The sequence below is a fragment of the Lycorma delicatula genome, chromosome 7 (genome assembly GCF_047948215.1).
Source record: "Lycorma delicatula isolate Av1 chromosome 7, ASM4794821v1, whole genome shotgun sequence".
NCBI classification, from domain to species: Eukaryota; Metazoa; Arthropoda; class Insecta; order Hemiptera; family Fulgoridae; genus Lycorma; species Lycorma delicatula.
In genome coordinates this window covers 4,774,683-4,787,724 of record NC_134461.1, presented here as the reverse complement: position 1 = coordinate 4,787,724, position 13,042 = coordinate 4,774,683, and the positions used below count along the sequence as shown (strand labels likewise).

General features: G+C 33.7%; 1 protein-coding gene across 4 annotated transcripts in view; it reads right to left on the bottom strand.

Annotated features, from left to right (window-relative positions):
• The window catches only part of LOC142327741 (rho guanine nucleotide exchange factor 17), a 247,187-nt gene that overhangs the window by 78,938 nt on the left and 155,207 nt on the right, over positions 1 to 13,042 (bottom strand). For all 4 annotated transcript variants that reach the window (XM_075371042.1, XM_075371043.1, XM_075371041.1 and 1 more), the window contains one exon: positions 5,322 to 5,399. In XM_075371042.1, coding sequence (XP_075227157.1) covers positions 5,322 to 5,399 — 78 coding nt within the window. The remainder of the gene's footprint in view (positions 1 to 5,321; positions 5,400 to 13,042) is intronic.

Below are 13,042 nucleotides of genomic sequence, written 5' to 3'. Positions count from 1 at the left end.
AAAGATTCATCGATTTAAACTCTCTGCCGACCGGACCGTTTTTTATAATCAGCACTACCGATATCTCTAAAACGACCGAGTATACCCGAAATCGTTGACTTATCGGGCGGGTTTTATCGAAGAAAATTTACAGCGGAATCTTCCAGGCCCTTTAAAAAAGATTGCGATTTAAAAATAACTCTCAGGAATAAATGCGCATCGAGACAGAGTAAAACGCGCTATAGTCTTTTTCTAACGCATCTGCCACTGACAGATAAAGTAGTCGGAGATTTCTTAATTGTTGTGTATACTTTATTGCTACGAGGTCAAGTGCTACCGACCCGCCTAAAAGTGCCGACCTAAAACCAAATTTTCAACTTCATCGAATTAATGAATTCTTTTCGCTCACTCTGTATCGATGTTAGCGGCAGAATTCTTACGAAAAGAGCGGTGGACGTAATTATAATCGTGAAGGAGTAACGGATTTACTTTGATTATATTACTGCCCGTAAAAAATAGAAATACCGTAGACGCCCTTATCGGACCCGCGCCTATTTTTCCTGTCTTACGGCAATGAATTTGAGAAACTCAGGATGCAGACCGTTGTGTATAAGTAATCGGCCCGAAAACTTTGACAACTTTCCGAAGGCTCTGGTACGTAAAAACAATGTTGATCTTAGAAGAAACATATCTCTTTGTACGATTAGGATGTGTTTTAAACAAATTTCGCGCTTTAATAATGAAAATCTCTTTAACGATATAAGAAAACTAATAAAATGTGAAATCGGTTCTCGCATCAACCGTTTCTCTGTGGCGGGAGGCTAAAACTTTTATACGACTGATATCTCATGAGCAGAAAATTATTTGGGTTAATTTGGTTTAGAAATATTAAGCGTAATCTAAAAAATAGTTATTTTGGCCTTTCTTCCTTCCTTCCTCTCACTCGGGCCAAACTCTAACACAAGTCAGAACGTATTTAGATGAATATTTTTTCAAGTTTCATGAGTTTTTAGCTATCCGTTTTAAAAACACGCACAAAATATTCTAAAATAATTAAACCGATTATGTCCCTATCCCTAACTCCGATCGACTTAAAACTTCAGTACTGTAAACAACTCGTATAGCGCTGAACCGAATTTCTAGTTCTTAGATGCCCTAAAACACACTTGAAATTTTAAAACGGCGATAAGTACTTCATTCCTTTGTACGATTAATTTCAAATTTTAATGTCGTCAGTGCTTCATGCACTGTTTTAATATTACGACGGTTAACATATTTATCAAAATACAGATCAAAAGTCATACATTCTTCCTGAACTTTTCTTTTTTTTTCGTGTTTCGGTTAGAGGTGAGCTACGAAACGTCGAGATTTAGTAAAAACATCCTTACTCAAAGTTTTGACCCGTCGCTATACTTTCTCTTATAGCTACAGCTGCTGCTGGAAAAGTAAAATTAATCCGATAATAACTTTTACCGGTTAACCGGTTAAGATTTTATTTTAAGTATTTGTATTTTGCGATCCGTTCCACCGGAAAATACGTTTTTTACAGTTTTCAGTTGCAGAACCTTGTTTACAGTTATAAAAAAAAATTTAGAGAATTATTTTCAGGAAATTTTTGTTTTCTTGTTTTAACATAACTTCAAAATCGATCGAATTTTTTAAAAATCAATACGAAATATTATTGATAATGATAGTAATAATAATAATAATAATGCCCCGGATAAATACAACCCCACTTCTGTGCAATAACATCCACGCCCACGTCCGGGGCGGGTAACGACATGGTACTTCGGTATTTTCTGTTATGTCGACCATCGGGGAAATGCTCCTGCTCAGGAGCTCCCTGAGGAGTATAGGATTGGCGGTTTCGAGCTTGCGGTTATGTTTCTCGGTTTCGCTGTTGGCAGCGGGGGCGGGAGGCATGACCGCGATCTGTTTTGCCGACGCTGGGTAAAGTCCTGACGGGGAGCGCTCATCCTTCTTCTCGGTTGTGGAGCCGGGTTGAGGGTAGGCTGCTATGAATTTACTCTGCCGAAGTCTTGCGCCGTTCAGCGCGAGTCAGTTATTTTGGTCCTTGGCAGGGATTGTCCCGCGGGTAAGGGTATCGAAACCCTTACTGCTACGTGCGAGCCCTAGGATGTCGGTATCGTGGGTCAGGCAGTACCTGACACCCCGGCCCGGGTTAAATTTGTGAGAGGGGGCTGACCGGGGAAACCCAGGAAGAATCAACGATCCAGGGTATGCCCAACCGTCCCCCCGCCCGCACCTTGCGAGATTTTGGCTGACGAAACATAGAATTATGGAAAACTCAACTTCCACAACTTCTGTGGCAGAGGGATTACGTAAAACCCCTAGTCCTGGAGAACCTCTTTCTTGGGAAGCGAAGAGGAGGAAAAATGTTGAGTTCAGGCTTAAAGAAGAGTTCATAGTTTTAGAAAAGAAACATTGAAACAAGCTTCTACCTAAGAGTGGAAGACCTATTCCTAAATATCGAGTAATCAAGAAAAAGGAAGGTGAGTTTTCTAAGATTAGCCCTTTCGTGATATCTGAAGCGGCTGGAAAACCGGTTAAAGAAACAAGAAAGACTGCGACGGGATTATTTTTTGAGACCCTCAAACAATCATTACGATTACTGAAGGCAAAGAAGATAGGATTCTTTGACGTCGAGGTTGTACCGCACGGTACACTAAATACCTCTAAAGGAGTTGTTGTGTGCAGAGATTTACTTACCGGCAATGAAGATGAAATTGTAGATGAGCTTTACGGACAGGGAGTTATCGCATGTCGACGGCTGAACAGTCGACAAAACGGAAAAGTCGTACCCTTCGCGTCGCATGGTCAACGTTTAATAAATCTAAACGTTCCGAAAAAAATAAAGGCAAGATTTCATAGGCTAGATGTGCATCCGTTCATTCCAACACCATTGCGATGTTTCGGATGTTAAAACTTCGGACGCTCAGCGGCGAGATGCACGAGAAAACAGATTTGAATATGTGGAAACACGTTACACTTGAATGATCTGTCTATCTTTAGATGCTCTTTTTGACAAGACTAGTCCTTGATTATGTCGCTTGTGGTTTTTTTAGGGGAGGAAAAGATTTTTTTTTGTTTTTCTTTTTTTGATGTGGAAATGGGTAATGACCATAGCAGTCGATGCCCCTAAAAAAAGGAAAAAATTAATAATAATAATTGCTATCACCATTTTCTTTTTATTATTCTATTTATCTATAAAATTCCTTTTACTTGAATAACTTACGATGACTTACAATGTCGCTAATGCGAGTTTACGTGTACTTATATGAAATTACCCTAATACGTTTTTACTTGCGTATTAACGAATCTATAAAAAAATAATTTATAAAATTGACCGATAAAAAATTTCAATCGATTTTCTTAGTTACACGTATTAACTATTAAATTTAGGCATACCGATCTACACAAAAAAACGATTGAAAATAGTTTTACTTCCTTGCAAAAATTAGAGCGTTAAATAAAACCTTGTTTAATTTCTTTTAATTAGTTTTTTCTTAATTTCTAATAGAAAAGTTTTCACGAATTAACGTGTTTTGAAATTTCGATTTTACTGATATTTGTTGTTTCTTTTTTCAAGTAAAAACATATTATAGATTTAAAAGGTGATAAATATATATCCGACTAACTTATTTTTAAAAAAAACGTTCTTCGTCGAGAATAAAAAAAGATATCTCCTGATAGATTACATCTTATCTTGTTACAATAGTCTATCTCTTTGGATCGCCAGATATTTGAATGTTCACCCGTCAAACTTCCGCACGCCTTCCGCTCCTACGAAATTCAGATATTCGACGTTAGTCGAATTAAATATAAAAATTTCAATAATATTATACAGGGTTTTGCGTTAACAAAGCACGGCAATCCTTAACGATTTTTCAGTATCTGAATATAGAAAAAATGAAATTTATAGAATGTTCCCGCCGAAAAGTTTTATTTTTCTACATTAGACCGCACATCCTTAAGCCATCATAAGGGGACGACCCAAAGGGAAAGATAAACATCGTTTCAAAGAGCATTTGAGCATTGAGTAGAAATTTCGGGCTACGACAAACCTAACCGAAATGACGGTCGTTTAATATTTTTACTAATAGTTTCAAGAATCATTTTCAGTATATTTCAAAGTAACGGTCTCGAACCGAAAAGTAGGAGCGTTTTTTAATTTTAATCTTTTTAACTTTTCACTTTCGAACAGTTATTCAAGAAGTACTGTAGAAAATTTAAGACAAGGTGAGAAAAAAATTAAACGACCGCTATTTTAGTTAAGAGTTGCTACAGCATCAAGTTTTTACTTCAAAAAAATCAGTTTTTCAGTATCTCTTAAAAAGCTTGTTACAACCTTAATTTATTCGTTTAAAATGTTTGAGTCACCCCACGGGAACGAATGGCAGTGGGGTTTTCATACCGAAAAATAGATCGTTAAAGTTTCATTTTTCTAAGTAAACCGCTTAAAGTTATTCAAGGTTTTATGTAGGTATGAATTTTGAAGTAGCTTCTGCCAGATGATAGCCGTATATAATCGGTAATCCGTACAGGCGGTATCGAATCGTCTAAATTAAAAACGAGCCGAACGTAGTTATATTTTAGTGATTTTATATAAATTTTTTTCTAAAAAAAAAAATCAAAAAGAAGGTTTTTCTAAATAAAACAATTTTCCATTTCTGTTATATTTTTTCCGTATTTCGGTCGACTTTGAAATCACAGTAAAGAAAGAAAAACAAACTGTAAGGAAATAATTTCATTAAATCGTTCATTTCAAAAGATTTTAATTAAATTTTATCGCAAAATAGAAAGCCTTAATTATTTACTTATTCGGTACTATTGAAACGTTTAGAGTGCATCGACATACGTATATTTAGCTACAGAAAATAGTTACAAACGTGTATTTCAGATACAAAACAATTTCATTCGATTAAATCGTCTGTGTTATTCGTGTTGAAACGAGTCGAGGAGCAAGAGACCCTACCGCGTACGTAATTGTGCAGCAGTTAAAATACCACAGTCATCGGTTACATCGATCAAAAGAAAAGAGTAGAAATCTTTTTTCCATTACCGTCGGTAGTTTTCAAGGGAGTAGGTACTGATATTTGATATTATCCGCTATGTTTTTTAGAGCGCGTAATAAATATTTTAAATAAAATTTTATTAAATAATTTTCCATTGAGATCGCATCGATATCTTTGTTTCGTTGCAGTTCGCCACACCCTTGTAAACGAATAGCCTATCGACACGATAGCGTTATATATTAGGATTATAATAAAATTCTATTATTAAACTAAAATTGTATGTTCGACGATATTAAAATTTAATACCTGATAAAATATTTCATCGACTAATGAAGCGTCGACTAATCCAGCGTTTTCAGGGCTCTTCAGCGGATGCAAGTATTTCTGAAAAAAAAAAGAAATAACAATTAAAGAAAAGACTATGAAGATGGCATCGATTAAGAAGTGATATATGATGGTGAAGGGGACGTATAACTGTCACGAGAGGGTACTACTAGCCGTGAGGGGGAGATCAACTGTTATCAATTTCTTAACCGGAAGCCGAAATAATTTTCGGCTCGTATTAAATTATTACAGGGACCGTTATGAATGTTATCTTGGATAATCCTTCCGATAATAAACAACGCTTCAACTTACAGCAACTTAAATTATCGCTAAAAATGACACAGTAATTTCATCGATTCCTAGAATTATATATACAGCGTCTCGTGAAGAAACGGAATTAATCTTTGGAGGTGTTCTACAAGCGAAAGTAAAGAAAAAATTTCTCATAAACATCTTACAACTTAAATCACAGGCTTAATTTAAGGGTTTAATATAGATTTAGATCTAAAAAACTGAATAAAACAGATCCTAGAACTACATGTCTAGTAATTCTTGAAAAAAATAATGTAAAATTTAAAAAAGCGACACCGTAAACACAATTTTTTAGATTTGACCTACAATAAATCGTAAAATTTTAAAACAAGTAAAATTTTGGAACAAAATTTGTCGAGAATTGAATTTAGAGAAAATCTATGTAACGAACGCGAAGAACAGTTTAATAATTTTAACTTTTATTGAAAACAAAACGGACAGAATTTAGGATATAAGTGATTTTCTATTATCTTCTTCAAAGATATATACTACTTCGCGTCTTCAATGTCAAGACTCGCTGAAATTTAGATTTTCAATCGTACAAACGTACCGTAGAGTTCGCCGACAGGACCGACTGTAAAAAACAATTGTTACTCGAACTTTTTGTATTTCAGAACTCTTAAATAGAGCAGAGTATAAGAAAGGCTAGAAGAGAACAACGAGGGTGTTTAAAAAAAAAACTTTAACTTGTATAGAGACTAAATAAATAAAAAGAAGCGGGCAAAGGGTCGCAAAACTTTTCCGGCTTTGTCTTCGACACATTCTTTTTTTAATTTAAAATAAAACTGTAGAACGGTAAAATATTAACGATTTAATTACGAATATTTAGAGTACGTTTTCGAAAAAGATAAAAATGTTCAACAACAAAATTTGGATCCGATTTGAACCGGACGACCGAATTATGCGTTTAGTTTAAACATTATTTTGTATTTAGAATATAATAGCTTAAAAAATAAAAACTTGAAAAAAACCAGATAAAGTAGAAAAGATATAAATAATTCAAAATATTTTTTTTTTTCAATTCTTAAGTCGGGCCTCATAGGATTCCATTTTTAAACGATTCTTATGTCGTGTACAGTAATACTAGTAACAGTTAGATTTTAAAATAAAAAAAAAGGTATTTAAGGCGGGTTCCATTCAGTCCCTTATTTTTCAGGGCTTAAAAATCTATTTATCGGAGAAATTATTTAATATATAAGTCGGTCCGATTTGGCTCAATGATATTCCATAAAATTGAAAAAATTATACTTTTAATAAATAAAAAAAACATAAAAATAACATTATCGTGATGCGCTCTTGTCGGACGGGATCAAAAATCAGGCTGAAACTGGAATATATATAACGAAATATTTAAAATAAATAGATTAACAATGAATGTGATCCATCTTTACCAGCACGTTGATATTTTTACTCAAGCTCTTTCGGCTTACTTGAAAGCCATCATCAGGAGATAAGATTATTATATCAAAGTCAAAAGTTTAAAAAAATTACAGTTAACATTTAAAAACAGTCACGACTGTTTTTATCAGTATACTAAAGGAATACACATGTACTCTGGCGGATTAAAATGTAATCATATGGAACCGTGTTGTCAAAGTGATAATTATCGGATTAAATTATTACTTCTGTGTATTTATATTTAGTATGTTTTTAAATAATAAAATTTCTGTTCGATAATTGAATTTTTATTATTACAGTACATATGATATTTTTCCAAATTAGAACTATTTTAAATATCTAAGATTTTCATGAAATTATTATGATTGTACGTATGACCGTTTTCTACTATATGTTTTTTTATCTCCTGATGATGACTTTCAAGTAAGCCGAAAGAGCTTGAGTAAATATCAACGGGCCGGTAAGGTGGATCACATTAATTGTTATGTTATTTATTTAACATATCAGCGGTGCATTGTTTCAGAAAATTATATTTATAATAATTTTAAATTTTTTGGTCGATTGCTTTTCGAAATACGAGGTAAAAATTTAGAAATAATGCAGAATCTCACGCTCCTAAATCCGATCGACTTAAAATTTTAGGATTTTAAATAATTTAATACATGTAACTCGATTTTCTACCGCAACTATAAAAAATTTAAAATATTGGAAACTATCCCTCTCTCTTTTTTAATTCAGTCCAAACTTTAATGTCATCAGTACCTAATATATATAAATTTTTTGAATCATTTTGAAGAATCTATGTTGAGCCAGTCGGAAGATATTAATCAACATACAAGCATATATATATATACACATTTCTTCCGGAAATTTTTATAACGTTTTTATGATTTTTGAATTAAGGGAATTCGACAAATATCGACATCCGTAACCCAGAATCTAAAATTTTGGCCGGTCGCAAAACTCTCCCTTTAAAGACCTCCTTAATCTATGCTGTTGTTGCAACAATAGAGCTTTAGCCGGGAAAGTAAAAATTCCCGATAATGTAAAAATCCGTAGGCGTAAAAGTAATTTCGTGAAAAGATTATTTCTAATTTTTTCGATAATATATTTCATTCCGTTATAAGTAATGATTTTCATTTCTTAATAGAATGTATGTAATATTATACTGCGGTAAAACGTCTAATATTTGCGCAGCAACAATTACTTTCGACATTCAAGAAATTTGGAATCGTATAATATTTAGATCTCACCGACCGAAATAAGTGGTGAAACGATAAATTGCTTATTTTTTTTTTTTAATAAAGGATTCAGTTGTAAGTTTCGAATAAAGACAAATTAATAATCGTTTCAAAGGAGTACTAAATGAATACGTCCGGAAGTATTTTTGGTAATACGGATATCGATTACTTCTCTAAAATTACTAGAACACTAGAAAATGCTTTTAAAGTGCGAGATTTGGTGAAGAGAAAATAATGAAATTCATCTTAGAGAAGGGGCAACGACCGTTATATATTAACACCTGCTAGACGGCTTTCGGTATAAGGAGCTCCCTCCCGCTATAAGTGCCGACTGCGTCTTGAGAGAGTAGATGACTGACGGTGGGTACAGAAAACTCTACTGCCCTCGGTGGGAAACGGTTGGTCGAGTTCGTTAACGGGCAAAATCTGACAATGGAGGTAGAAATTAGGGGCTATTTCGACAAAACAAAATATCGCCGTAACTTAAAGTAAAATATCGAATTCGTTTAAAGTTTCTATTATTCTTTGGATAAAGGCCTAAAACTTTTGTAATTAAATTTTTTTATTTCACCTATCGTTGGCTCAGGGGGCGGAAAAATGGGGTTTCGAAAACAAAAAAAAATCATACCTCCCTTAATAGGCGCAGTATCAAATCGGTTTAAAGTGGTCGTTAGTTCTCTAAACTTTACCTAAAACCTTTTGTCTGAAACAATTTTTGATATGACCAACCCTTACGGCAAGGTATGACCAAAATGTTGCTGGAATTGCAAGAAGATGAGGCTTGTACGTTAAAATGTGAAACTTTTTTTCACACGCACCGTTGTCATATTGTATAAATTTAACGTTTTTCTTAACTTTAAGGCGGGAATCTTTTTATCCCCTACTTAGCAGCGGTAAAATCTACCTCCGCCTTCCGGCGTGCCAAAAGGGATTTTTTTAATTAAAATATTTCAAATAAATCGAATCGCCGTTCTAAGTAATCCGCTAAAACACTCGTTCTTTCTCAGAAATATTTTAAAATCATTCGTCTCTAACTCGAGGGATAAATTTGTTCGACTAAATCTCCTCTGATGTAAGCATTTTTTTGTACAAACTGTCTGTTCTTTCCTCGAGAATGATTTGAAGTTTAAAGCCGTTAGTGCGAATCCAATCTTTTAGAATTTAGGCGGAGTCAGAAACACGGCGAACGTTCATTCACGAGACTAAACAGAAATTGAAAGATTTTATCGCGAGTTACCTTTAATTTATATCAAAATTATCGGAGTGTGACTTCCATGCGATCTATTCTATCTGACAATCGGTCGGCTGGACCGAGAGAGTTAGGCAGTGTGTAGATGCGCCTCCAATCTTTCGGGAGCCAAGAGATCGATCGGTCGATCGGACCGACGAAGTTTGATAATTTAAACTTTTCACGATCGACCGTTTTCACAGGAAAAACGTACATATATGTACTTTCACAGCAGATCTTAAGTTTTTTTTTTTTTACCTTTTACATCGAATAAAACTCGATTTTATTTTGTACAACAATATGAATATCGATAAACCTACGAATGTATCGCGATAAATCTACATTTCATCTGCGAATGAAATGTTGTATCGCCTTCATGTACCTCATTTACATTCGGATAAACGATTCGTAGCGATTTAACATTTGCTGTTAGGCTCGAACACCTTCTGAGGAAGATACAACAATATTGGAAGTCAACGATCAATTTAAATGAAAACTGCACGTAATAATTTAATAAACGATCGATTAAAATTTGACAGTGTAAACCGTATCGGAGAGATTAGAAATTTAAATTAATATTTCGTTTAAAGTTTATTTAAATTACGTTGAAATAAACGCCAGTTATTGGTTTTAACTTCCACAAAACGATTCAAATAATACTAATAGTAGTAACGGTATAAGCAGATGATCTGAAGAAGAGACATCTGATGCGCATCGCATCATAGACCCTCTGGCAGCTAGACATGGAACCCATCCCTCGGACCTGACAAAAAATATAGCGCCCGGCCTAGCGTAGGCCGCTTTAATTCGCCGGTCGTACATTAACGTAGCTTAATCGTTGTCTCATAATTAAAATTTAAAACTGTAATTCATAGTTAATTAGAATTATTTATTAGGAAATTATTTTACATCGTAGAATTAAACGGCTTAGGAAATTCGAGACCGCTTTAAAACGACTCAAATAAGCTATTTTTTTCACGTTTAAATAATCTTAAGAATAGAGTTGCCTTTCTTCAGCGGGGACCGCGGGGAGATGGCCCTCAGCACGATCAGAGATATTGGAAAAATTCTCCTAATGACGCCTGCCGGGTCGGAAACCGGCGGGAAAGGTAAGAGATAGTTGCACCCCTTATGTCCCGCTGTAAGGGATTCCGGTGTTTGTTTACGTCATAAATTAAGAAATACCATTTTGTTTTTTTTTTTTATTTTTTAATAATCAAATTAGAATCGGTAGAAGACAGATATTTTATCTAATAGTCTTTAGCTTTTTTTTTTATTATATACACAATTTATTTGATGAGGTCTTTTAGATTACTTCTACAATGTTTATGAATCCAGAAGATTTTAAAATCCAGACAACAGTAGGCGAGCTAATAATAAAATACATACACGATATCAGGTGAATAAATGTAGAGTTCCAAAAACGTCCTGAAAGTGAAATTAAAGGAAAAAAGTCACAAAAACATGCTTTGTTTTCGAATTAAATCTTGCGAAATTGTTCACCCTGATTTCTGCTTCACGGGTAAAACGAAGCAGTATTGAAATTCTTCAAACTTTAAATAAGGCGTAAATTTGACGGTTTTATTTTGACAAGAAGCATCGACTAAAAACAAATTCTAGAAGCGTATCTCCAGTAATTTCTGAGAACTTTATGGTAACGTACAAAATATTGATGTCGCAAAAGCACGGTTCTTTTAAATTTGACGTACAATAACATAAACGGTTAAATTGCTAGTAAAGAAACAAAATTTTGCGACAAAACCTTTTACAAAATTTAATTCTAAGAAAATATAAGTTAGTAATATCGACTGAGCCGAAGAAAAATTAAAAAAATTTGTCTTTTATTAAAAATAAAACAGACCGAAACGCGGAAGAAAAATATTGTATTATAATTTTAAACTAAAAAAAGAATTATTATAATATTAGGAAACTCCATTCGCTGTTACGGTTCGATGAAATTTGCGATACGGTTAGAAATAAATTTTGAAGCCTGTAAAATGACAGGATGAAGAACAAGCTACGGTTAATGGAAATGAGTTTTGAAGACGACGCAGCAGGCTATCGTCGAGAAAAAGGACTAGGAATGAGGAGATCAAAAGAAGAATGAAGACAAGTCCGATATATTAGACAAGATCGGGAACAAACAGCTGCAATTTAAGCGAGATGAATCTCAGTAAGTTATCTTACAAATTACGAGTGGATGCCGAGTGTTAAAGAGAGAAGACTCAGCAATTTCTCGGTAGAAATCTGTCTTACGAGAAGCTTGGAGAGACCGTCATCGGTGAATTGTAGAGTGCGGAATACGGCCGTTATCTTTGTAGTATCCGCTTATAAGATATTCAGTATTTCAATATTTGGTTTTTCTTTCTGATAACAAAATTTAAATAATGCTGCTAAACCGTACTCTTATTTAATTTTAATTTTTATTTATTTTCAATAATCGGTTTTGTTTCCAAATAATTTCCAATATTGTTCGAAACTTGAAAACGAAGCTTTTCATTTTTTCTTTACTTTCACTTATAGAATGTGTTCTGAAATTCTTTCCGTTTTTTGTAAGAGAGCGAGACAACCCATATATATATATATATATATTTAAATTATTAATGTGTTTCTTTTTACAATGCCAGTGAATTTTTAAATAATAATAATCAGATAAGATTGATTATTCATTTGATATCGATTTATATTTATTTACTGTCTTTTCTCTAATTTCAAATAAGTATATTAAAAGAATAATAAGTACGGATTATAGCCACGTAAAATTAAAACCACCCTTCGTGTCGAAGTGGTAACACTCTGCTTTTCATCCGGTAGTTAGATATTAGTTTCGAATTCCAGTAAAGTTTGACATTTTTCGCTAAAAAATAATTCATCGTACATCACGGCTGTTATCGAGCGGTTAACTTGTAATACCGTAAAAATGAAAACAAATAGGTACGATGGTCTTTTTTTCCATAATCGTTTGCGATTTTTATTAATAAACCAGAAATCTGATGTCTGAGATCCGTTACAGGAATCCGATAAGTCGAGATAAAGCCGCAAATACAAACGACGTTTTGAAATGACGCGTACCGGTGTTTTATTTATACTAAGTTTTGATTCCGATTTAAAAAAAAGTCTTTTAGAATTTTCATCGGTCGACCTGTACATCGAAAAATTCCGAAATAGTTTCGGTTAAAAAAGAGAGGCGTTAATTAGAAATGAATTCCTATATTTTGAGTTTTGTTTCGTAAAACCGGCGAGTGGTTTTTTTAGAACAAGAGGTAAAAACATTTTACGGAAGGTCGGTCGAGTATTTCCCCTACGTTTTTAAAGATTTGTTAATTAAAAATAATTTATTAATTAAATTTCCGGTAAATGTTGTGGGAATTTATGCATCGAGGTAATTTATGGGTTTCTTTTTCCTGGTAAACGCTGAAAAAAATTTTTTTTCCGCGAATAAAAATGTATCATTAGATTAACAAATAACTTCGTCCAGGCGCGTCCTACTCGGTCGAAGTAATTAAGTTTAGAGTGGAAAAAAC